Source organism: Struthio camelus, chromosome 2, assembly GCF_040807025.1.
Source record: "Struthio camelus isolate bStrCam1 chromosome 2, bStrCam1.hap1, whole genome shotgun sequence".
Classification (NCBI taxonomy): domain Eukaryota; kingdom Metazoa; phylum Chordata; class Aves; order Struthioniformes; family Struthionidae; genus Struthio; species Struthio camelus.
This window is the reverse complement of record NC_090943.1, coordinates 36665972-36692632: the sequence shown is the minus strand read 5'-3', so window position 1 is coordinate 36692632 and position 26661 is coordinate 36665972. Positions and strand designations below refer to the sequence as shown.

The 26661-nt window shown below is 37.7% G+C and overlaps 1 protein-coding gene across 2 annotated transcripts; it reads right to left on the bottom strand.

Moving 5' to 3' along the window:
* Window positions 1-1533: 1533 nt before the first annotated feature.
* Window positions 1534-26453, bottom strand: SP4 (Sp4 transcription factor). Of its 2 annotated transcripts, none has more exons than XM_068935063.1 (6): window positions 25922-26453; window positions 25139-25239; window positions 23097-24654; window positions 6399-6630; window positions 5973-6172; window positions 1534-4849 (listed from the first exon to the last, which is right to left on the bottom strand). In XM_068935063.1, the coding sequence occupies exons 1-6, from the start codon at window positions 25926-25928 to the stop codon at window positions 4602-4604; spliced, it is 2346 nt and encodes a 781-aa protein (XP_068791164.1). In that variant the 5' UTR covers window positions 25929-26453; the 3' UTR covers window positions 1534-4601. The 2 variants fall into 2 exon arrangements, with proteins under 2 accessions (XP_068791164.1, XP_009676229.1); XM_009677934.2 differs by lacking the exon at window positions 25922-26453 and adding an exon at window positions 25342-25525.
* Window positions 26454-26661: the final 208 nt, after the last annotated feature.

Genomic DNA, 26661 nt, shown 5'->3' with positions numbered 1-26661 from the left:
TAACAGTATAAAAATAAAATATGCTTTAATAAACTTATAGCAATGGTACTGAATGCACTTTAACGGTGGAAAAAAATTACTCCATTTGGAATTATATTTTATGTTTTACAGAGAGTAGAATGATCACACTTAAAGGACTAAAAGGGTAAAATGAAATATGCATATTCATCCTTAATGCTTTTATGTTAAATTTTATGTTACATTTTCAGATACTGTACCACAATGGTGGCTGCATAGGTGGAGGATTACTCTCTTAGGTGGAGGATTACTCTCTTATCAATAATCTAGAAGCTGCTTAAAAGAAAAAAAACTAGCTTGAAAATGATTCACAGCAAAAAATGCCAATGCCACAACACTAAAGAAGCAGGCAATGAAGACATACTAGTTGGTCAGAGGCACTTACTTTGAATTATTACATATTTTGACTTCAGTAAATAAGTTTGTCTGACATTAGAATCATTACATTCAAATAGAGGTTAATGAGACTTGAAATTAAACAGGCATTTAATCAAACATACTGTAAAGATAATTGATTTTAGGTCTCAATTAGAAAACGGGAAAGATGATTCTGTCTTGCAGTACAAGATTAGAAGTCACAAATTTTTAATTACCTTTTCTTTTGAGCTTGACAGAAGAAGCAGTGGTCGTCTTGGTATTTATTTCCTCCTTTGTGAAATACTACTGATTATTCACCGTAAAAGTACTGGAAGGCTTACCATCAACATATTGGAGTTCTTTTGGTATAAGACAATAAAAGAGTGAAAATCCTATTTACATTTCATGAAGAAAAACTCAGTATGTATTGAAGTCAGTACTTTCAGCTTTCTTTTAAAAACAGTTCATTTTTTTCTAATCGTTTCCTGTCTGCAAAGTTATGACACTTCTCTTAAATGGAATTCTAAATTATTTTCTTTTTGTTTTTTTCTCCTCCCTTTTTCCCCCCTATTCCTTACCTTAGCAAAGTTTTCCTTTCAGTTACTCACCTGCAATTTTCTTCGATAAAAATGTGCGTATTCTGGAATAACTGTAACTTCCTTTCCCAAGAACTGAACAAACCCAACAGAATTCATGCTGAGCTAGAATCTGCTGCTTTAATTCCCTTTTGGGAGTCTGCCAGTTGGGAAACGCTGACCAGCAAGTACAGGTCTTAATTACACAAATCCAGAAGCTGCTGCCAACCTTTCCCCATTGAGAAGCATTTGCTTTCTAGTGTTCTTCTTGATGAACAGATTATCATTCAAACATAATTTATTGCTGCTTTATATTATAAGTAATTAAATGAAGAAACCTTTTAAACTCAAGGGAATTTTAATAGGTTACTTGCAAAATGTTATTGCAGGCAACAACTTGTACATGATTTTAGTTCCAAACCCACCAAAAATTATACAAATCAGTAATGTAAAAGTGTCAAATTAATGCCTTACAGGCTTTGCTGGCAGAATTAATTTCTAAATTCTACATGAGGGGAAACGTTACGCGTTCATTTTTTTTCTTTTCCATTTTTTTTTTTTTTAGAAAAATTTACAAGTGAAATATTACTACAAAACTTTTTTATAAGGAATTTTTGCAAAACATTTACATTTTTACCATCAACTATTTTTCTGTTTCAAAATCATTATGTAGATTTAATACCCTATGCTGCACATCAATTCTTGCGGGATGACAATTCAGTGACATGCATAAAAAAAAACACCACAAGGCATTAAAATGAAGACTTAAATACAAATATTGTTGCAATAAAACAGTTATAAAATTGAAAAATAGGACCTAAACGTCATGCTTACCTAACTTTGACAAATTAACTTTTTCTCCTAGATTACACACTTTTATTACTGCTCTCGTGAAAGAATGTGATAAATAATGACTTAACACCAATTTCTAATGTAATCGGCAACACATACACAAACCTAACCAAAGAAAGCATATTTTAAGAAAAAAACTATTCTAACACTGGAGTTCTACCATGGTAAATACACTTTGCACTGATAATTACAATAAAGCAAAAATTTTTAACGGTGGCAAAGGGAATGAACAGTGAAATGCCATTAAACAAGATACTACTGCACATCTGTGCCCTATTACTTACAACAGCTATATCCCACTGAGTCAAATAAAGGACATTGAAATTTACGATCCTTTTAAGACAGAAAAGTGGATTCCGGATGGTATGCAGAACAGACTGTCAAAATGTTTCTAATTCCAGTGGTAAAACGTGCACCTGCTAACACAAGTTAATGTACTTGAGATGCTATGAAGCCAACCAGATTTAGATTTTGATACATCTATAATAGGGATTCATTGTAGATTAAAAATGACTTCAGTTTCCCATCTGCATACATAAGTATGCATGAAAAAAATATATATGAAATGGTTGTGCAGAATGCTAATAACTTCAGTTTACAAAAATTGTTAACTTCTAGGAAACATGGTAATAATATTAGGAAAGTTCTTCTTTGCATAAAGAAATTTATAGCACTGATTGTGAAGCATAATGATAAAATATATATTTGACATTTTGTTTCCTATATAATAAAATTAACAGTTAATACTACCTAATGTTCATCTGTATTAAATGTAACATCTAATTGATTCTGATGTTTTAAATCCAGATACATCAGTTAAGAGTACTTTAAATAAAATATACAAAATAATGTACAAAACCCAACTAAAATTTAAAGACTTTGTTACAAGTCTACAAAAGCTTTAAGAAACTTGAAATTTATAACCACAGTGTAAAATTTTTTCTTTAATCTCAAAGCTTTTTAGGTAAACTGAAAGTATAAAATACTTTCAGCTTAGTATTTTGCTACAAAGGGCTGGCCTAAAGTGTACACAGTGTAAACAATGATTGGTATTTCTCTTGCTTCAAAAATACACAAAACACCACAAGATTGATAAAGTATTCAGATGAGAAGTATATGTTTTGTGAGGGAACGCACAAGGTATCTGTTATGTGTCTCAAACCAACAGTTACCGAACACATTCTTCCTTTTGTAATTTGTAGGAAAAAACCTTATCCTTGCACTGTACTTCCTTTAGTTACATCAAAAATATTTTGGTGTAAAATTAAAAAAAAAGGTCATGAGCATTATTACCAAATAATTGCCTTTGTAAAAGATACATCTATGCCTACGGGAATAATTCAAAATCCTGAGTATGAAATATTTGGCCATCTTTCCTCCTTGTATGCACTGGAGTTTTTTCATAAACATGCACAGGGTTTTTTTGTTTTAGTTTTTTCATTTCCTCTATATTCCTATTAAACTGACACATCTGAAAATTTAACCAAACCTTTCAAATCAAAAGCTTTGTAACAGAGATAGCTATATTCCTCTTTCCCCATTTTGTTTTGTGGTTGGAGGCTCAGCGTAAGATTTCAAAAGTGACACACTTATTACCAGACCACATATTATCCTTGGAGAGAGAATAAAGACCGTAATATTTAGGGGAAAGGAGAGAAAACATTTTACTTACAATGCCTTTTTTGGTTAAAATGTGATAATTAATTCTTTTCTTTGGCTATTAAGTCAAAGCACAAAGAACTCAACACGTTAACCACAATATAATAACTAGTATTTACAGGAAGAATAAACTGGAGAATGAGCTACAACACTCATGGAGACACTTCTCTGATTAATGTCCATGAATTCTAACAAAATTAAAACAAGTAACTATTTAAGATTGATATTTATGATTCATGTTACCTACAGGCTGGAAACAGACCACTGGTGCTTTAAAATATAATGAAATGAAATACCCCAAATTGACATACAAGTTGCCATATTCATTTTCATCCTACATAAAGATACCATTATTTTTGCAAACTCTTATGTTAATATCCTTCTACGCTTCAGTCTTTCCTACTGTATACACTAATTCTACATAACCTTAACTCTCCAAAGAAAGAGAAGGATTAGAACTCACTGATTGTCATTTATACACACTACTATAATGTAGTGGTCAAAATTACCTGAGGTCTTCCTCAGATCCGCTTTGCAGCATGTATAGTCCAGCTGCTATTTGAGTAATTCCAAAACTTGAGAAAAGACGGCCAAAATCAATTGACATGTTCTATGGACTGAGCAAAAAACTAAAATCCTTCCATTACCACTCAATCTGTATTCAGTTTTGTTGTGCCTTAAGGGAAAAGGATGTTCCCATGAAAATATTACAAAACTATATTTAAAAACAAAGTACCTTCATCAAATGATATCAATCCTCATCAAGGTTCACCCTGTTTTACATTGACATTATCTGATTTTACAAACATATTAACATATAATGCTAAAATAGAGGGAAAAGCTCATTTAAAATCATTACATGATATACAGATATATAACTAAAAAAGTACAGTATGGAAATAATATTCCCCCATCTGTTTATCCAGTTCATCAATTTGCGTTGTTTGTATTTTTGAAATTTTTTTCTTGTTGCACCAGTGTACACTTCCCATGCTGACCCTCCAACCTGGAACACTTACAGAAGTCAAGACTGAATACATGATTTCCTGCTCTGTCATCCACTTTACCAGCCCACTTCCATATCCTGAAAGGTATGTAAACGTAAGTGCAGCACTAGGCGTCTCTATATAAATGATCCTTTCAGAATTCCTCCATGTTTGTTGAAACATTAGGGGTTGCTGGGTTTGAATCTTGAGAAATGGCAGCAACAGTGACAATTCTTGGAGAACCAAGAACCTCAGTAACCGAAGAGTCCAGTTCTCCTGAGGTAACAATAGCAAGAGCTGTTCCACCACCTTTCTTGTTCTGGTGAGTTTTGACATGTTTTGAGAGATGGTCACTTCTCATAAACCTCTTAGCACATTCTGGGCACTCAAATCTCTTTTCACCTTTTTTAAAAGAAGAACAAAACCAAAATGTTACTGAAAGAGAGCATTAAGTCCTATTTTTCTTTGATCATTTGTATCTGACACTTCTCTACTGAATGTCTGAAATGTCCTTTTGAAAGTAACGTTTTCTTCTCTACACATTTGATTTGCAGACCTGCGCTGTTCAGTCATAGGCTTTTGGCTCTTGTCAACACTCTTCATTCTTAAATTGCTTTCAACAAATATTTGCTATGCTGTGATTATCTGGTGTATACTTTGAATTTTAGGTCATTAGGTCACTTTAGGGCACTAATTTTAGATGACCATTTTCATAAACTTCATACCTGACAGTGTATGGCAGGAGACATAAAGAACCTAAAAAAGTGATTTGATAGCATCAGAAAATAACTTTATTCAGACTACAATGATGAGAAGACAATTTGGAAACGTGAATCTCAAAGCTCCATGAATCTGTTTCATGAGGGGCAGAAGGGCAGAGGTTCACCATACTAAAAAGCACCATTAGTGTTTGAATGTCATGGGTTTGTAGGTTTCCTTTGAGTGTTATCTTCTGAGACTGAGTTGAGTGGTGGTGGTGGGGGGAAGCCTTTCTGGGACTAGAAGTATGAGGACTGATAGAATATTCAGTTTCTGAAAGGTCCACCTTTCTAACTTGAACTGTTAAGAGAACTTGCTTTATCAAGTCTCTCTTGAAACATCATGAAACTTCCCAAGTAGACCAAATCAGATGAACAGACTAGGTTAAATTTATTAAAAATTGAACTAGTCCAAGTGAGGAATCAGCTGCCTGGCTCACAGCCACCCTACAAGCTCAAGAAAATATGTCGAATTAAGACCAGACACTAGCTACTGTACATCAGCTATCTATGATGAGAAGGTCATCTCTTTCTAGCACAGATAGAGAAGAACTGTTTGAACAGATCATTTTAATTATTTGATTTCACACACACCTTGCACTGATAAAAAACTAAGATCTACCAATTCCTCTTTTTAAGTTACTTTATTTACATATATACGTAGTTTTCAGAGATCCTAATGGGATCTTTTCTTTGATATAATGGCCATGGTTTAACAGTTATGATTCAGACCTGCTGTATTACATATACAGAGAGGGGTGACCAACCTGTGTGGGTTCTTCTATGTCTTTGCAACTCATCACTCCTTGTAAATCGCTTGCCACAAAAAATCCAGTTGCATACAAATGGCCTTTCACCAGTATGCCAACGCAGATGTGCCCGAAGATGAGATGTCTTGCCATAAACTTTTCCACATCCTTCAATATGACAGATATGTTGCTTCTTTTTTCCTGGCTCATTGCTGCTCCTAAAAAGATAAAATTTAAACAGGTGAGTAATAATATTCTAAAATATTATTAACTAACTGAAGACAAGTATTCCTGTTAACTGAGAAAATTATACTCCCCTATCGAAAAAGAAACATAGAAGCATACTTTCTAACAGGCAGGATTAAAAACCTGCAGGCAATACAAAAAAAGTCATGCTCAAATTAGGCAAGCAGTAATAAATTGACTAAATATTTATTGATTTACCTTCCTTCTCCCTCTCTACAGTTAGGACATGAGCAGGCAACTCTTCTCAGTCTCTTGCCAGGTTGCACTTCCTGGTCAGAAGCTTGTTGAGCTTGTTGCAGCTGCACTTGTGTTATCTGATCAGGACTAACAGCACCAATTGCTGCATTAGCAATGCCACCTACTGCTACAGTTACAGGGGCTATTGTGGCTTGCTGAACTTTTACTCCTCCATCTTGTCCTTGCTGTTGACCTGTAAAATAAGAATATCTTTGTACCTTTTATTGGCCTTTTAAATAAGTGAATTGCACAAATAAACTGTATAACAAAATCCACTGAAATTAAGGGAAACTACAAAAAAAAATATTGCAGCCAGCTATTTTACCAGTTTTCCTGAAGCACTGCCAGAAGACTTACCTGCTAGCTCAAGCTACTCCCAAGTTCAATGTCATGTGTTATTAAAACAGTACAAGACAGCAAAATACTGAGCAATATTAGGAAATGTAAACTAATTTAACAGGCAATTTCTTTTTCTCAAAAGCTGAGATAAATTAAAAATATTAAACAAAACATTATATAGAAATATTAAATCTATTGCCAGCTAATATCTCTATAATAACCTTAGAAAATATATGTACATTCAGAAAACTAACATTAGTCCATTTAAAAAGTTGTTATATGGCGCATACAGAATTGTCACTTCTACAGTATCTGTGATACCTGTAAGTACTCAATCAACACAGAGTCTAACATGGATGCACTTTATTTACATTAGATAAGACTCTCTTACTTAATGAGGTCTTTCAGGACTGCGTAGCTGGTGTTCCAACATGAAGTCATGAAAATAGGAAAGGAGCAAAGCAACAAACTGCACGTTAATCTATCAGTACTCATAGCCTGGGACCCTGAAAAGTTTGAACAGAGAGACTACACAAATTCACTCTAACAGCCTACAAAAAGGACTACGTTTATTGTAAGGCAAATCTTGTTTCCTTAACTAAACGTCAGTACAGATCTCTCAGTAAGTGACTGTTGATAAAAATACTCTAGAGAGTGAGAATGGGGATTCAAACAGATAGCACTACTGACTTTTGGAACTCAGAATTTGTTCTTCTTGCCTCGTTACAGTCTTAGCGTCTAGAAAAGGGCAAAAATCAGTATGTTTTTGAAACAGGATGCCAGGTCACCAGTGTTCTGCTAAAACGCTTTAAAGTCTGAAAGGAACACCTCAACTACTCAGCTGGCAACAAATGCAAACACAATGAATAACTAAAGCTTCTAAGATGAAATTCTTCCGCTTGCTGATATTCCTGTAACATCCACAAACAAAAGGAGTAAGCTTGAACAAGCTAGCATACTAGAGTTTTTAAAAGTGAGAATAACTTTTTTGATGTGTTGTGCAGATAGGAGTATGGTTGCAAGATGACTGGAAAAACAGCTTTATTGAATCAAATGGAATTCTAAGATTGACTTGATGCATTAAAGATTCAATTTCCTTGCATAAGTTCATGGATCTCATTGCCTTTTTTGATCAAAGCAAATCAGGAAGACTGTCTTGATGTTAAAGCAAAATAGAATGTTCCAGTACAGGTAAGTATAGTTTCTTGAGCAGCAGAGTACTAGTATGTTTGCTTTCCTAAATACATTAGTACTATAAGGTTTGAGAAAACAATCTGACACAAAGACATGACTGGCAGTTGAAATCTAATAACACTGAATGCCAGTCCTGTCAGCAACAGGCACAACACGCTAAGAAGCTGCCATTTTCAAAAATTCAGTGGTTATACACAAATGGGAAAGAAGGGGAAATACTATTTTATTTATTGATATAATGCACTTACCAACACAATGTTCCTCACAATAGACCAAAATACTCTATATGCCCTGTCTGGCAATCCTCAGTATTGAAGCGTTAATTTAAAAGTAAGAAATCACTTGGAGGTAACATGATTCAGAGTGATTCAAATGGGCACTCCAACATACTTCTCAGGCATGTGTGAAAGAAATCATCAGTGGGGATAAGACTGAGAATACCCTTTCTAAAGCCTAAGGTGCCTAGCTACCAAGTGAGTTCATATACAACACTGCGAAATAACGATTACTTTATTCACGATTACTGAGGAACTACACGTGCTTGGACAGACTAACTTGGATATAGTGCCATGATAACAGATATAGACTAAACCTAACAAACACCACTACATTATAAGCAAGTAGGTTAAGACTAAAGAACATGATATATAGAGCTTAGTCCCTTTAGGAGGTTCTATCTCCCAGCAGGTCAGCGTTGGCTATGAGATAAGAAATAATTAATCCATGTTGTGCCTAGGTCAGTACCAGGTTATTTTTACCTGAATTTTCCCAATTCCTTCTCTTTGCTTCAGCCTGGAACTTGCACCTGATCTTCCTAGATATGAATAAATATGCATTCCTTGTTTTCTTAAGTGCACCACAATTATTGACCGATACTTACCGAGTACTTTTGATTCTCTAGAAAGAACAACTGCAAACCCAGAAGTGATAATGACTGAATCTCACTTGCTGTCGAACAGCTAGATATTAATACTAGAGAAAAAAAAAGTCTAAAAGAAGCCTGGAATTTGCAGCAGAGGAACAAGTGAAGAAATAAAATCTTAATATACAGCGTAGAGCCTCCATATGTCAAGGAGGGCACAAACTCTTTCGTTTCAGAAAGAGAGAATATTGGAAATAAACTTCTCTCCCATGTTCTCACGAGACCTCTTCATACCTCAGTAGAGCAATAAACCTGATGTTAGCAAAAGGCACCGATGAGAGTAGTCCTCCAGGAAGATGATGATAGAGTATGGAGAACATTGGGGCATAAACGCAGATAGTAATATCTAGCACTTGGGCCTAATAGTGGCAGAACAGGACATGAGCTTCCACAGAAAATGCTAGTCCAAGGTCAATCAGGCTGTTAAAGTTGCTGAATTAGTGAATGAGTATAAGAATAACCAGAATCAAAGGCAGCAGCCCACTTTTTTTTAATACATATTATACTCATCTAAACATGATATTGTTATTACTTATGTTAAAACCAGCTTTAGTTTTTGGTTAGCCAAAGGTAAATAATTAATAGGAAGGAAGAACTAGCTCAGCTTGGGGTACTTTACAGACTATAAAGTGCTGTCAGCCCTCTTATTAGGCAGACTCAAAACGCAAATTCCTTTAAACAACTGGGCTAACACTATAAACGAAGACAGTCTGTGAATGGTCACTGCAAAAGCTAAAGGTATAACAGCTATTATGGCCACATGTACTGCAGTCTCTGATGATATTTCTCCAATAGGTACATTAACAACAGTCATCCTTTGTCATCAAGAAGGATGTTAGACAGGTGACTCCATCCACAACGGAAAGTCTTGTTTGGCCAAAAAAGTCCTGGCACCTAACTGTTCCATGGTCAGAACACAGCTGAGTAGCATCATTTTCTTTCATTTTTTTTCTTGAATATTCTTTAATTAATATTGTTTCAATGTAACTTTTCCCAGACTGAGATTTTTCAAGTAAGATATGAAATGATGCACTTAGAACCCTTTTTGTGCTCCATCATTAATGTTACAGTAGCAAACATCTGTCACAACTTTTGCTGGATCTGGCCAGCTCTCATTTATGGGGAAGCCTGTTCAGTATTTCGGAGTCACACACATTGTGCTGATTAGATATGGCTTAGAGACCAAAACTTGGTTCATGAGATAACCAGGAACACAAGTCTTCTGATACTTCTTCAGAATATTCAGTACAATCACTGACATATACTTTATCCAGCCTGTGGTTTCTCCAATCTTTGTCATCTGTTCTCTAACGAATACTTGCATGGTCCACATGAGGACTATCTTGGAGTGTAACATACACACTATAGAGCTACAACTTTAGTCTACTTATTAAACATGATATACTGATATATTTCAGTAGGAACGCTTCACAATAAATTTAAAGGTGACAGCAAAATACAAAAGACAGTAAAATGCTAAGCGTAAGGCTGCTCAGGCAATTATAGTCACCATATGATTTCAGTTAAACAGTAATTACATGCTCTTTGGATAGTGTTAACAAAGGTACTACATTTCTTAATGTGAATGTTGACTTTCTTCTTTAAATTAAGCTTGCAGAGCTGTTGATTATTTTAAACTCCCCTTCCTTTCAATTCCATTTACTAAAATCAGGGCAGAAGGTTCTGAAACTCTCAAAATATCACATAAATAGCATTATTTAAAGATCCAGGTCACAATATTCACTAAGCAAATCTCTACTTTTTGAGGTAAAGGAATAGCTATCAGATATCCAGTTCCTCCAGTTATGTAAGCCTTTGGTAAATAATGTTTATTAGAAAAGACTCTAATTTTTTTATATTTAAATTCCTGGATTTAATTCTTTTGTTATGGATGCCTGAAACAGCATCCCAAGAAGCTATCACGCTAAGAGCGCACAGGATAAAAATACATGCATCTATTCTCCTTTAAAGGTGTTAAATAGGAAATTCTTCATTCTTGTCATTTATGAGTAAAGTGAGTATATTTAAGGTTTGTTGAAAGTCTTTCTCAGGAAGAAAGATCAGTAAGTTTTCATGAAACAACTGACAGAACAGGCTCTGGTCTAAAGCTTAAAGTAAGCCCACCGTATTTTTGAGTCACATCATTTTGGGGAGGGATTTAGTGAGTTTTATTTTTTTTTTTAATAATATACTACGATTTACTAAGGATCAGTAAAAGCTTTTACCATTACACCATTTACATGTATTAAGAAAAAATGAAAAGATATACAGCATTAAAAAAATTACTAAAATCAAGGTAATTTTGAGTCTGTAAGATTGAGCAAAGCACAGGAATCAATCTTCATCTCGCTAACAAGAGAAATAGAGTTTCAAGAGCCTTAATCCCCCCCCCCCTCAAAAAAAAAAAAAAAAAAAAGGAGGGCAAGTACTAGCACTATTTAGCTATGGAGAGGAGTACTGAATTAAAACCTCGGTAGAAAGAGCTGCACCAAAGGCTGCAGCTATCCAAAGACATGAAGGAGTTTTACTAGGCATATAACAACTCAACACTACATCTATTTGATAAGGTGAGATTGCCTTCCCTCAAGCTAGACCAAAACTATTACAGTACAAACTACACAACAGTGCCAGAGCTTATCAGCCTTGGTGGCCGCATCAGATGGGCTAAAGCTTGCTGAATGTGCTGCTGCCTTTTTTCCTATTTTCCTAACGAAAAAAAAAAAATTCTTCACAAATTGGCAACTAATGGTGGATGTAAATGAGGCATTCTGTTATTTCTTAAATTGAATTTAATAAAGAAAGGATACTGAGGTGTTATTTAATGTTGACATGAATTTTTAGGCAGCTTACAAAATTTGATGTAATTTCTAAAATCTCATATAAAGAGGATTTTTCCATAGAGAAGGTGTACATTTACTGGCTCTTCCTTTAAAAGAAGGAAAACAAACCCTGCTAATTCTTAAAAGAGGTAGTTGAGATAATGCTACTTATAAAGAAACAGAATAATCTACTGTCAGTTTCTAGAAAGAGGAAAAAAGACCTTTTAAAAATAAACCATATGAGTTGTTGCAAAGGTCATAAAAATACCATTTAAAGCCTTCCAGAAATTCTGCTACAAGCATGAGATCACTTAACTTTACTTCTTCCTCACAAACTCAAAACCACAAGACTTAATATCACTATACTTCATCATTCATAGCCAGGCTTTTCAGTAACAAGAACTCTCGTATTTCAACATAGAAGATTTCAGAAATAGGTCTAAAACAGATCACTAACTGAGGGAACAGTCAAGGTCACACTTCATTTATGTTGTTACACAGGAGCTGTCAAAGTAGTCACTGCACATTCACACCTGCTTTTGGAAGACAGTTTTTCTTAAACTCCCATAATTTATTTTTAATAGCAGTTTCTTGAAATTGTGAAATGTTCTCTCCTTAACAAAATAATCACTGAACTTGTACAAAAAAATTGAAGTTTATTATATATATTGTCAGGTTACAACTTTAAGTTACAACAAAACGTTAGTGCACAAAGTAACACTGATGGCAATTACTCCATTTTATTTTCACTTCTGTTTAGAACTCTCCCTTTCTTTTGGGGAGTAATCATTGCACGTTTTCCTGTGTCAAATAAAACAACAAGGCAACTTGACATACTACTCATTTGACAAATTAAGTGCAGTAAGACCTTCACTGCCTGCAATATTAAAAAAATACAGACTTTTACTATATGTTTACAACTGAATAATTAAAAATAAGATGAAGGATGTTCTTCAAGTTTCTTAAATATAAGACCTACATGATTTTAGCCACTAATCTTTCCCAAAGAGTCAAGTAAATGTATAACTCATTACCACAAACTCAATTTATCAAGATGGAGGATTGTATATCTTTTTCTTCAGAATTGCTTATTTCTCTTTCCAATTTTGCGCTAAAACGGCATCTTAACAGTTGGTATTCCTGTATATAAGAATCTAACTCATTCATGCAAGAAAAATTAACTTTTTCAAGCACTTCCCAGGGAGGCAGATTTAAAAAAAATAAAGATCAATTTTAGATTTCAAAGTAACTTGCAAAATAAGAGCTCCCATAACTGCGTGTGGTGATTAGAAAAAGCTAACGTAAGTTACCCAAGTAAAAGCTTCCTATAGAGTGACTGAAAACTGAAGATCATGGTTATTAGGCTTGGCCATCCACAAGCCACACATACTTTAGCGCACAGTGGACAAGCACTCCTATCACGCTGTTCTTTTTCACCTTACTTTGTAAGCATGAAAAACTGCTCTTTGAGCCAAGCAGAGCAGAAAGGGTTGTAACTTTGAAGATTCAGGGATCACTGGAGTTCAAGCTTTAGAAAACGGATCTTGGAAGGAAGAGAAATGTAAGACAAAAAAAACCCAAAAGGCACTTACAGTTTCTGGTACTCAGCTTCCAAAGAAAATTTTGCTCATCACTGATCGACAAAAAAAAGATGGCAGCATTATCAACAGAGAGGTATCCCACTGCTGTGTACCTTCTCGCAAAAGCTGAGGAACAGTTCAGAGGAGAAAAAAAAAAAAAAAAAAAAAGCACCTAGAGCTAGAGTAGTAAATGTTATAAAAAAAATTTGTATATTGTATATACCAAAAAATGAAAGAGAAGGTCATGACTAACATCCATAATTCAATGTATATATTACTGCAGGACAGCTAAAGTAAAGCTTATGACCGCCTGCAGAGCTCCAAAGCTTTGTAAGCTTTAGAGCTGATGCTACAACTCACAGATTGAACAACTTACTGAGGCAAAGTAGGGGGTTGGGGGAGAAGGTGGTCTCACATCTCCCTTTCCCCTCCATACCCCAACTGCAGTCAGCTTGCAAACATCCTTTCCAGGCACTCTTTTTCTATAGTGAAATAGAAATAATCTACTTTGATTAAAATTAGTCAAGATTTCAAAATTTAAAAAAGGCTGTGACAACAGTTTATACAGTCAGAGATAATTTCTTTCAAAATAGTCTACTAGAAAGAAGATTTTATACTGAAGAAAAATGAAAAAAATCACATTTTATAATTAAATATATGAAGACAAGTGAACTGCAGCATTTACGCAGAAGCCATAACATAATTTGGTGTTACTTAAATGGTACGCAGGCAATCCTGCTCTAAAGTAGTAGTTCATCAAGATCTTGAGAAATGGTAAGTTAAAGAGAAATTCCCCAGAACAGAAACTGCTCAGTGGCCTGTTCAAGGGACCCACATATTCTTCAGGAAAGAACAGTTTTGAATAGAGAAAGAATTGTATCATAGTTGGGCTCATCCAAAGTTTGGGTTGTCTCAGCACATAATGCCCGGGTGCTACTATAAGCAAGAACAGTTTCTAGTATAAACAACTGCAGCATTAACTAAATAGCTCCGTCTTTCCTACTAACTGAAAGGACAATGCAGCAAACTTCTATCTTCTGCCACTGCAGATTTTGACAAAATTTGTAGAACTTGGATCTTCTCCCCCAGGAGCTTTCCTTCTACATCAAATGGGCCAGTACGCTCAAAAAATTACTGAGCATCATGATTAACTAAGCTTGATTTCTGTGGAAAAGTGTCACTTAAAAGCTGGATGTCTACAGCAGTAATAACTAAGGTTTCTGAGGGTTTAACAAGTCTTTAAAAATGTTTTTCCTTTGTGTAAGATTCTTACCAACAAGACAAATATAAAACATAACCATGAAAATTTATGAAGATATTTTAATAGCTTTTCAAAAATAGAAGGCTTTACCCAGATGCATTAGGGCAACATAAAGTCACTTCAAGTATTTTCATACAGAAAAATAATTTTTCCAGACTGCAGTATTTTTCATTTAACTGAAAGCCAGTTCTCTGTGTTACTTTATTAAACATAGCAAAGGGTTCGCACAAACATAACATAGGAAATGCTATAAGTAAAAAATGCAAAACATCAACTATGAAGCTGCATTTTCACAAAATTTAGTCTTGCACAATCAAGTAGAGGTTTCAGTCAAAACCAGGCAACATCCCTGGGGGTTCCAGATGGTTTGCTGTTATTTTAATAGGGTTTAACTGGGGGTGGGTGGGAGGAATATGGTCTATTTATTAGGTATTCTAAAGAACACACTGTCCACTGACCCAATCAGAGAAATTAACTTGTTATACTACTACAGAAAGGGAACCTTTCAAAAAAGTGATTTTTATCTTTGTTGAAGTCAAAGAGTATTTTGGTTAAGTCTTCTTGAAGACTTCTTTACAGACAACAGCATGCACTTCTGTGCTGTAGAATGTCACATACATGGCATAGAAACTTGCAGTGAACGTAAAGAAAATGAGTTTTTATGTTTGTTTTCACTGAAAACAGCCCTTTCCACCCAACTCTCAGCTTATTCTGTAGCTTACAGGCACGGCAGAACTTGGTCAAGTTCTTTCTTCCTACTCTTCCCCTTTACTTCAGGGAAGTAAATTTGTTGACTTTAGACTTTATAGTGTAAATAGAGGAGCGCAATACCTGACAACCTGTAACAATCAAAATATGCACCCATCTTAAATGCTTCTTCCATAGGTAAGCTAAAATACTGATTTCAGAGAGTTAACTAGTCTATTTTTCAGCATTTTAGTTCAATGTCTGTGTAAGTCAATTACCACAGAAACAGTAATAGCCTAATCTTGAGAAGACAGAAGGCAGTTGACAGGAAATACATGATAAGTTTTTAGTATCCTTTTTTTTACTACAGCTTAGCTGCTTTATGTACTATTTCATACTTCCAAGCTGATGCTTGACTAGAGTGTTCATAAATATCCTTTAAGTAAACATTTCAGCTATATAAAATGTTACCTTTATATTGATCAAAATAAAAATAAATATGCTTCTGCGCACAGGAGGGATTAGTAAACAGGTATGTAGACATGGAGAACAGAAAACAACCTAGTTTTAAAGTTCTCTCTCTTCAATTCTGAGAGGTTGTATAATATTTGATAAATTTGTTCAGAATTTAAAAAGCTTCTAACAAGAGACTAAAATTGTTCTCAGGAAAGACAAGATGTATAAAATGGTCTTAAAGATATTTTACAGTAAAACTAGATATGAGATAGAAGCTTTGGATTTATTACAGCTTATGGGTAGATGGGCTGATCACTATCAATGATTAATTTGTTAGAGCTGTAACAACTGTTACACCTAGTTACAGCCTTTATCAGACAAGGACCAATCAAGCTACATATTACAAAATGACAGAAGTGTCACGTAAGCATCTAAGACCCAGCCCCTTAGAAGTTCTGCTAACTCTTCTGTAACACAGTTACTCCTTAAAAAGGATGCTTAATCTTACCTGTCCTTCCTTTCTGGTACAGAACCTAACCTAAGAAGCTTGATGTTTTACTCAAAGTTAATTCCTGACAACCAAAGAAACAAGACAACTAAGGCCCATATTGCTTAGACTTCAGTATTTTGCTCAAGGAAACGTGTTCATGTCATTACTTGAAATCATCCTATAGGTAAGGAAAGGCAGACTTGTAATTCAAGTGTTGTATACTTTAAGTACCTATCATGCATTCCAGGTATTTTGGCACAAAGATATTAACTGATCTGTTTACAACAATATGATACTAGTTTGCAAGACTATTAAGACTAACTATGCATGCTGGGATAATATGGTTACCAACGACCAGCTTATCAAGGTATATGACTGGTTCAGTGTCAGTAGTACTATGGACCACTGCAAACACTATTCTTAAAAAATAACATGCACAGAAATTTATTTAACTGTATTCCAAACTAATGTAAGCATGCACTGGGATGCTAAGTTTCCCAAGAGACCAAGGATATCCAGAACTATAGTTCTGGTGAAAGTTTCATATGGCCAGAGCAAAATACGAATTAGAAAAAAAACATACATTTCATATGCAGTCCTGACCATTTCAAGAGCTGTGATAAAAGTTGTTTTATTCATACGCTGTATTGACCTAAGTATATTTGATTAAAACCAATCAAAGGAAAGAGTTGTTTTTCAGCAATAATACTGTTTACACTTGAAAATAATGTTCCCCTTAGAACTTCATGCCAAAAAAAAAAAAAAGGTAGTAGTAGTAACAGGCTGATGAAGATGTGCAGTATCATTCAAAGAAGCATTTTATTCCTTGACACATTTTCTGAACAAGAAAATTTAGTCAATTCATTTTCCACTCTGTGTGTGTTAACAGGAGGGTGAGCAGGAACTAATATTCTCAGAGCGAGCACCTGTACTGCTGAAATGTTTTTATAAGACCAAATACTCTAATTCTGAAATAGTTTTCCTAATGATCTTCTTTGAAGAGCTTAAGAACTTGCACCTATTTCTTGAAGTTACTAGTGGAGAAATTGTTCATTGGAAGCCTGTTTCACCATGTAATTTTGAGCAAAGGCATTACATAAGATACTTCCCCTCCCCAGTTCATCCAGAAGTAACGAAGATGTGTCCTGCTACTCACAGGTCAGGCACCAAAGACTTATTTTACTGAGGCATACCACAATTATTCTCCACAGACAATTTAGTTGCACAAATAAATTGTGGTTTCCATACGCATCAGGTTCAGAAATAGCATACTGACACTATTTTTAAGCTATCATCACCTAGTCAAATATTATCATGGTTTGTTGATACACTGTTGCAGCCACTATTTTGAATTTCAGTTTAAGAAAACCCCACAACCAAAGCAATCTTGTCATTAGAAGATGCTTCTCTTACAACTACTCTGAAGCATCTGAAGAGAACGTCAAGTGTTATAGTACTTAGAACACTGCGATTCTGCAACAACCCTCAGCTCAAGGCAAAGTGAGAACAGTTGTAAGTGACCCTTCATGACCTTGGGGAAAAGCATGCTAAATTTCCATATTCTTCCCAACTGCTTTTCAAACACTCGCAGCAGAAGACTGTCTAGAATGCCAAGTAACATACTAGGATGTAAAAATTAAGAACACCTTCTGCATTTGTTTTTTCTCTTTTTGTAGAGGAGAGCTCAATTCTTTGCACTTATCTTTTCACTGCAGATTCCACATCTTGCAGCTTCCGTTTCTTTAAAGGTATTTGCCACAGCTTCCCTGTCTTTGAACATCCAGGGGAACACTGGATGTTGTTCAAACATCATGCAACCACCATCCTTTAGCTCCTTTGACTTTCACAACCAGTATTTATATTTGCCCATTTGCTTGTACATACTTGTAGCTATTTTAAACCCTTTTCACCTCATCACCACCTAAAGGCTCCCCTGCTTTGCTTAGCTACAAAACCATTGAGATTTGAGTCTACTCATACTTGCTGTCATATTAACACGAGCAAGTAGGAGACTCACATGAAAACCTATTTTTCTCATGTAGTGATGCAAGTTTAATAGTCCAGGACTTCAGGCTAAACAACCCTCTCCTTCCCTGAATATCTAATATATATGATAGAGATATAGAAGTTCATGGATGGTACAAAGATGAAATACCTCTTTTTAATTCTTGTGTTATGAGAAATGAAGACTATCAGTTAAAAATGTATTTTATACAACAGTGAAGGCACTGAATTTATTACCAGCAAGTGCTGAGCATGTCAACAATTTACATGGGTTCAAAAGAGAAATTCATATAAGAAAAAAAATCCATTCAATATAAAAATGACCACTTCTGGCTCATGAAAACTTGAGCTACAGACCCCTGACAGGTGGAACAGTATCTGAGAAAGCAGGTTATTCTTGCATGCATTGCTTGCAGTCAGCATCAAACACTGTCAAAGACTAAATATATAGTTAGACACCTCTGACTCCTACATTTCTGAATTACACACATTTAATCTCTTATTTATCATTTTATTCTTGTTGGAAACGTTTTACCAAAATCTTTAACTTCCTCACCCCTGCTCTTCCCCCCACCCTGAGAAGTCTGTTTGGATATTCCACTCATGCTGGTTGAACGTCTTCAGTCTTTGAACAGCAAGTCACAGAATTAGCAGCTCTCACAAAAGAAGACTCAATAAGGCAAGAAAGGGAAGACAAAGCCTGCAGGACAAACAGAAGGTGGATGCAGGCAAGTGAGAAAAATGCATGAGGAAGCAGGAGACCTGGAGATACTAGCAAACTGCATAACTAACAGTAGTAGTGCAGTAGAAGCAGTTGATGGAAAAAAAGGAAAAAAGTCTTAGTTACTCACGTTAAAAAAAGCAATGCAACTTACCCTACTTCTGTTTCCCACTCGGTAATGAAGTGCCCCAATGAGAACACTTAATATTGGACTTCATGTAATTAACAACTGGTTTAAAGTCTACAGCACAACCCTGCAAGAGACCCTCATCCCTGCAAGCTCTCTTACTAGAGTATTGTCAGGCAAAAAAATCCACTGAACAGAAGTTCTTCTATGCTATTTTGGTGGATGAACTCAAAAATTTCCCCATAATTTGGACCATGCCACCACCCATCTTAAAGCGGCTAGAACCGGAGTTGCTAAGTGGTGGAACCCATGACATGAGACTAACAAAACTCGACCAGGTCCACATAAGTTACTTGCAACTTAAAAAATGTCCCATATAAGGACAGTCAGACACCTTCATCTTCATGTAGCGATAATTTCAAGAGGTATAATCAAAGTTGAGACAAGTATGAACCATTACTTTAATTCCCTGTTTCTTCTGAGGGAGAAGAAAAAAAAAAACCTGAAAAGTCACCATCTCTACCATTAAGAGAGGTCCAATGTATTCCAACTGTCAACAAGTGTTGAACAAGTTCGGAAAAGCTTGTGACTTCTTCTGAAGGCCCCAGCTTAAGAAATTACACAGGCAGAACAACTTTTGCAGACAAACTGATATACTTAAGCATTTCATTAACAATTTAACTAGCCCCCCATATTTCACCCCACATTTATCGCTATCCAACGTTCACATTCCATGCTGTTCCCAAAACAAACATCAATGTGTTGAGAGACAGAGGAACCTAGCCTACAAAAGGGTAATGGTTTTATGAACCTTATGGTATTTTAGAACCATACCAGTTTTAAAACAAGCTCCTTCTACCCAGTCACTTATATTGTCAAGTAAACACATCCAGATAAACAAAAGGGCCTGAAAATAATCTTTTAAGTAAAGGTTACCTTATTGTAAGAAGGGAGGGGGGGAACCTTTGACCTTGAATACACAGCTATTACAGCAGAAGCCTTAAAAAGGCAAGAGAGTTGTAGCTGTGTATCATTTGCTTGTACCAAACTCTCATAGGGTAAACTCAGGAAGCCAACATTTATTTTGTTTCAGATTAACATTAAAGACTATCCTGTTCCCCAGGGAATGAGGTATAAAAATACTACAATTCATATAGCACTAAATAAATGCTGTTACATTGCACAAAACCTGCTCATAGGAAGCTGACTATGACAGAACTGATCTCATAGCAAGCCAGGTATTTGCAGATTTCTACATGTTCAGATAAACACTCTTGCTTTTACTTAATTCAGAGCTAATCAAGCTATGTACTAAATCATTATTTAAAGATTTTTTTTTTTAAGGCTCAGATACTTAATTTCTATCTCCTCCTCATCCAACTTTCTTCTGTACCTTCAATTATTCCTTCATGTGATGCTTTGTAGGTCTTTTACTTCTACAAAATTTCTTCTACATCACTGATGCTGAATGATTTTTCACTCAGGTCAGAAAGCGAAACGATATGAGAACTTCTCTGCTTTTGCCCATATATAACATACAATTCTGAATGTGACACTCACCAAAAGCAACACATCTGAGCTTTCCACCAAACAAACAAAAAAATCCACACAACTCACATGCTTTACCCACTCTGCTTGGTTTACAGTAGAGCCTACATACCCTGAGACCAGTGACTCAGAACAAAGGTTATAAAGCAGACCAAAATATTTACTTGAATGTTTTAATATTTTTCTTCCCAATGTGAGATGTGTGTCTTCCAGAATTTAGAATCTGCTTGACAAGAATATTAGTGCCTAAAGAAGCTTTCCCAACATAGCTCTATAGCATAACATTTCCCTAAGAATTTTAAGCTAAAGAGTTTTGTTATTTACAGTTAAGAGTCCTATTGCTTTACTGTTTCATTTATTGCATTTTAATTAGTTTTGCAGTACCCAAATTACTTCTTTGTAATAATAGCAAGGAAAACTAATATTCATAACAGAGAAATACAACACAAACCAAACAGTTATTTCAGATAGATATTCCTCCTCCTCCCCCCCCCCCCAAAAAAAAAAAAAAAAAAGTGGGCTGGCTTGATTGTTTGGGTTTGCTTGAAACCCAAAAAAGCTCTTTTCTCCTAAAAAAGCCAGAGCACCTGAGCTGACACATGGGTTGAGTCTTTCACTCATCTGTTCCCTTATACTTTCTGGACATCCTACACATGGCTTATTTCTAACACCTACTGTTACTGCTCTCTTGTAAGAAATGATCCGTTTCTGAGGAGATCAATTCATGTACAAAAGAATTCACATTGACAGACTCAGGTTCCACAGAGAAAGAATAGAAATATCAGTTCGCAGATGCTCACTGCTGCAAGTTAAACACACACACACAAAAATAAAAACACCACCCAAGCAACAGAACTTGTATGACTTAGGCTTCTTTAAGGACCACACCTGCAACTCCCCTTCTTTCATCCTCAGTTACAAATGTCAACCCCTTTATTTTCCAGAGGACATCACAGATAATCAGACGTGCAATCAAGGTAACTTAGCAATATGATATTCAAAATTTTTCTTTCAAATTCCTACTAGTGTCTAGTAAACAGTCGTAAGCCGTTAGTAAGGAGAGACAAAAAAAAAGAAAAAATAAAAAAAGAAAAGCATGCATTTTACCATTTACCCATTTACCAACGCCAAGCTTCTCCCAAAGCAGACTTCCCATACAGAGTCCCCTATGAAAGTATCAGCTTCTGTCTAACAACTGGAGCCAATCAGCACTCTCTCATCAAGGAAAGTTTTCCAAGGCAGATTAGACCATAGCCTATTGTAGCATCTGGTGACTTCCAGCAAGCACAATCTTCTGGTTGGAACCATTAAAACCAAACACCAGAAGGTTAAGATTTTAATTTGGATTACCTAGAATAATATTCCTTCAGTAAGCTAGGTTTAATGCATCCAATTCCACTCTTAAGATTTCAACATGCCACTAGATGCCAAAGAGTACCATAGCAGATAAAATTCAAGTACAAAATTCCCTCATTATTAAAAGTATAGTATCGTGTTGCCATACTGGCTTTAATGTCAGCTGAACAGCACTTAGACATGAGTTTTTTCTTACGGTTTCATATTCACAACAGCCCAACTGCAGATAGAGATTTAAAAAAAAAAAAAAGAAAAAAAGAGTTCAACTACCAGATTAGAAGACTTCCACTTGCATGAAGTAAAACCAAGTTCTTGCACATGGTTATCAAGCTAGCAAAGAACACCTAAATCAAGTTTTATATAAATCTTTAAAAGTTTACAAGTGAAATGCCCTTGTGAAATACCACAGAGAACCTTGCATAGAATCTGCTTTAGAACTAAGTTCCATTATCCAGCCTAAAGCCTTTTAATCAATCCTGCTCCAACTATTATAAGAGCATAATCAAACAGGTATTTCATAATGCAAGTCGTAAGTTCAGTATTAAGTACTGAACTACAGTTATGAGATCAAAAAACCCCAAAATACACAACACAAATCACAGGAACTGTGCTGTGCATAGGTGTACCTTATTCCATTTAATCTCTTTGCAGAGGGAACAATTTTAGGAGCTAATACAGAATATTATAAACCCTTCCATACAAAACACTTGCTATGACATGAGATTTCCCCAGCTCACTTAGTGTCTCCTTCCTCATCCCATATGCCCCACCCAGCAAAATTAGCAGTACTATCTGGTTGGAAGAAGGTTTTGTTGTTGGTTTTTGTTTTTTTTTTTTAAATCAAAGCTTTAACAGAATAGCCTCATATTCCCTCTCAAAGCCCACGCATCTTTAAAACAATTCTTAAATGATGTTTTCTTTTTGTCCTATTAAATACTAATAGTTCCATTTCAACTGAGGTAGTAACTGATATTGATGCAATTGGTAATATTAGCTCAGTGTTTAGGAGAGGTGTCAGCTACATTGAAATCCTGAATTTTAGTGATAAGGTTTACAGTTAAGGGTTTCAAATTTACTACAGAAAGCCTGAAAAAAAAGCATTAAGAAACCATCTGATATTCTTGCAGTAGTAAAATACTTTGTCAGACCACTCACCTGCAACACTGGTAATGGTAACTGGAACTCCTTGAACTTGAACTCCTGCAGCACCCAGGTTGGCGACACTTACTGTTTGGAGATTAGGTACTGAAGCAAGCTGGGCAGCGTTCAGTGTGATTGGCGTACCAGCAACAGCTACTGGTGCAATCTGAGCAATAGCTGTGCCACCACTTGAAGATACAGGGGTAATGGTTAGTTGCTGGGGTAACCCAGCATTTTGAACTTGAAGATTGGAAAGGCTTTGTAGATTCTGAACCTGTACAGTTTGCCAGCTGATTTGCCCTGATGGTGTTAAAGTTGGAGCCCTAATGAGCACCTGAGTTGGACTCACTGCCTGCAGCTGAACATTCTGCAAAGGCTGCTGCTGGATGGTCTGTAGAGTTTGCCCTGACTGGAGCTGAAATGACTGTGGAGGAATGGCCTGAATAATCTGCTGTTGAGGCTGCTGGATCTGTATTTGCTGCAGAATGGGCTGACCTACAATTTGGACCTGCTGAAGGGAACCTGACTGATCCTGAACGTTCTGTAGTCCATTCGACTGGAGCTGACTGGAACTCTGGGCTTCAGAGTCTGTAGCAGTTGTTTGAGGTTCTTCAGTTGTCTGCTCTGAACTGCTACCTGTTGTGCTTGTGTACTGGCCTGTTTCTGCAGAGCTTACTAAAGTGTCACCGCTAGTTAGAGATGTTGAGGCAGTAGTCGTAGAAGTGGAAGATGAGGAAGGAGATTCTGGCATTGTACTAACGGAGGCAGTGGTGACAGGTGTAGATGCTAGCTGACTTCCATTGGAAACTCCACTCTCAGTAGACTGGCCAACTTGTCCAGAACCTCCTCCTGCTGCGACATTGTTTATCACAGGCAATGCTAGGGTTACTCCACCAATGTTTATAGGTAAAGTTGTTACAACCTGTGCTTGAGTACCAGGAATAGTTTGCAGCTGCAATGGTATGGAAACACCAGGCCTAATTTGGACTGGAACTGTCTGATTTCCTAGGTTTTGAGCAATAATATTCCCCGAAGCTGTCCTGTTTGCAGCTGTGAGGATAGCTTGATTATTCCCCGCAGGAATAAGCTGAATTTGACCCTGTATATCTTGTACAGCAGTAGCATTAGCAGGATTGATTTGAACTTGTTGACCTTCTGTTGTCTGAATCTGTGGGATCACTTGGTACTGGACACTGCCACTTGGATTTTGTACTTGAATGACTTGAAATTGTCCAGGGTTTGTTGCAGAAGAATTCCCCGATTTGGTTTTTGAAGGAGATGAACTTCCATTGTTACTGCTGGAGGGACTAGCTGCGCTCGAGGCAACAGAGGATCCTTGTTGAGCAACATTATTCTCTTTTGAAGCAGAAGGAGCAGCAGCAACAAGCTGCCAAGTGTTTCCAGCAAGCTGAGTTGTTACTAATTCTAACTGTTGTGGCTGATTTTGAAGCTGCACCAAACCTTGATTTGGATCTATAATAATCTGCTGTTGTCCAGTTGCTTGATTCTCACCAGGAGTTCCTATTTTGCTGCAAGTGGCTGCTAGCAAAGCCAGAGGTGAAGGCTGAGAATCCTATCCATAAAGGAAAAACGGAGCAGATTCAGAAGAGCATGAACACAAACCATCAGAAATAACTATTCAAATTTACACAGGAAGTGGGGGGGGGGGGGGAAGAGTGTTTCTACATACGGAGACCAATCACACAGCTCTGAATGAGGAAGTACATGTTCCTGTAAATAATTTTTAAACATAAGGCCACCAGTTATCAATGAATATGTGACAGCCAGGACCATTTCTTCCTCCCTCCAATCTTCCCCCTCCCCCCAGAGGAATTAAAAAGTGAATAAAAAAGAGCATCTGTAATATATGGAAAGCAGCTGATCACTCTAAAATGCAAACAAAAAACATGTCCAGGCAGTAAAGATATTTCACTCAATCAACTATATTTCATCCAACCCAAAGAAAGATGCCCTAAGCAGGAAATACTATTAGCTGAACATTTCATTTTAAATGATAATAATTTGGGTACTTCCCTATTTGGGTGTGTGTGCTTTACCTGTGAGCCTCCAGTTTTCCCTTTTTTATTATTATTGCTGCTATTTTCTGCCTCGGGAGATTTCTCTCCCTCTGTGGGCATAGTTTCCTCCTTCTTTTGATCTGCAAAAATATCAAGTGTAACAGGTTAATTATTCACCTTCATTTATACAATAACAAAACCTATGCGCATATCATTTTTGGTTCCCTGCTTCTCGCCTTTACCTCTTCATGAAAACAACAGTGCAAAGCATTATTACAAAAGAACGAGTCCTAAGAAACGTGGTTTGAAACCCAACCCATGGGGGCTGGAGAGTTAACACCCAGAAAGGGGAGGTTTGGTTTCCTCTCCCAGAGACAGCAGGAAAAAACCACCCACAACCCTCCTCCTCCTCCTGCCCCCTAAAGCATCGACGGCCACTGAGTGGCCGTCGATGCTTTAGGGGGCAGGAGGAGGGTTGAGCAGGGGAGGGAAAGAGGGAGGAAAAGAGGAATGAAGGAGGGAGGGATGTGCACAGGAGGGAGGGATAGCGAAGAAAAGGGGAATGGAGGAGGGAGGAACGGAGGAGGCAAGTCAGAGGGGCACACAGCGGAGGAAGAGAAGAAAGGGGGTATGAGAGGAAGAAGAACAGAGGGGTGGAGGGCAATAAAAGAAGAGTGAAGAAGGGCGGGGTAGCAAGGGGGAGAATGAGGGAAGAAAAGGGGGAACCCGGGAGGGCGGGATAGAGGGGGGATGAAGGGTGGAGGGAGGAGCGGAGGGAGGGAGGGGTGTGCACAGGAGGGAGAGAGGGAGGGGGTTACATACCGCTCATCCCGCATTAATGCCCCGCTGAGGCGCCGCTCTAGGGGGGAGGAGAAGGAGGAGGAGGAGGCGGAGGGTGGGGTGGGGGTAGCGGGGAGAAGGCCGGTCGCAGCCGGAGCTGGGAGGAGCGGGACGGCCTATTTTTCCACGAATGGCCGCCGCTGGGCTGTGGCGTAGCTGCCTGTCTCTCCGCCCGCCGCCGCCGCCGGCCTCAGCCCGCCGCCTTGAGTGACAGCTCCGAGCCGGCCGGCCGGGCGGCGAGGGGCAGGGAGAGCGGCGGAGGGGGCGGGGCGCGGCGGGGCCCAACTGACGCCCACTGAGCAGGAAACCGAGCCCAGCCGCCAGCCTCTCGGCAGCCCCTCTCCGCCTCAGCCCGGCTCCCCACGCCGGAGGCAGAGGAGGCGGGTCAGGGGCGGGACGCAGCGCCCGGCGGGCCCGGCCCCAGCAGGGCCGAAGAAGGGTGGTCGCCGCTGCCGTCTTCCTCCTCCTCCTCCTCCTCCTCTTCTTCTCCTCCTTGTCGCCCGCGCCTCGCGCCGGGCGGGAGGGGGCGTGGCTACGGAGGCGCGCGCGCGCGGCGGGGGCGGGGGCAGCGGCTGCCCTGAGCGCGGGCGGCCGGGGCTCCCCCGCGCTCGTGCCGCTCTTGACAGCCCGCGGGGCGGGGCGGGCCCCGGCCGAGCCGTAGCCTTTAGGCTCCCCGCGGCCCGCGGCGGCGGGTCGGGCGCTGATTGACAGCGCGCGGGCGC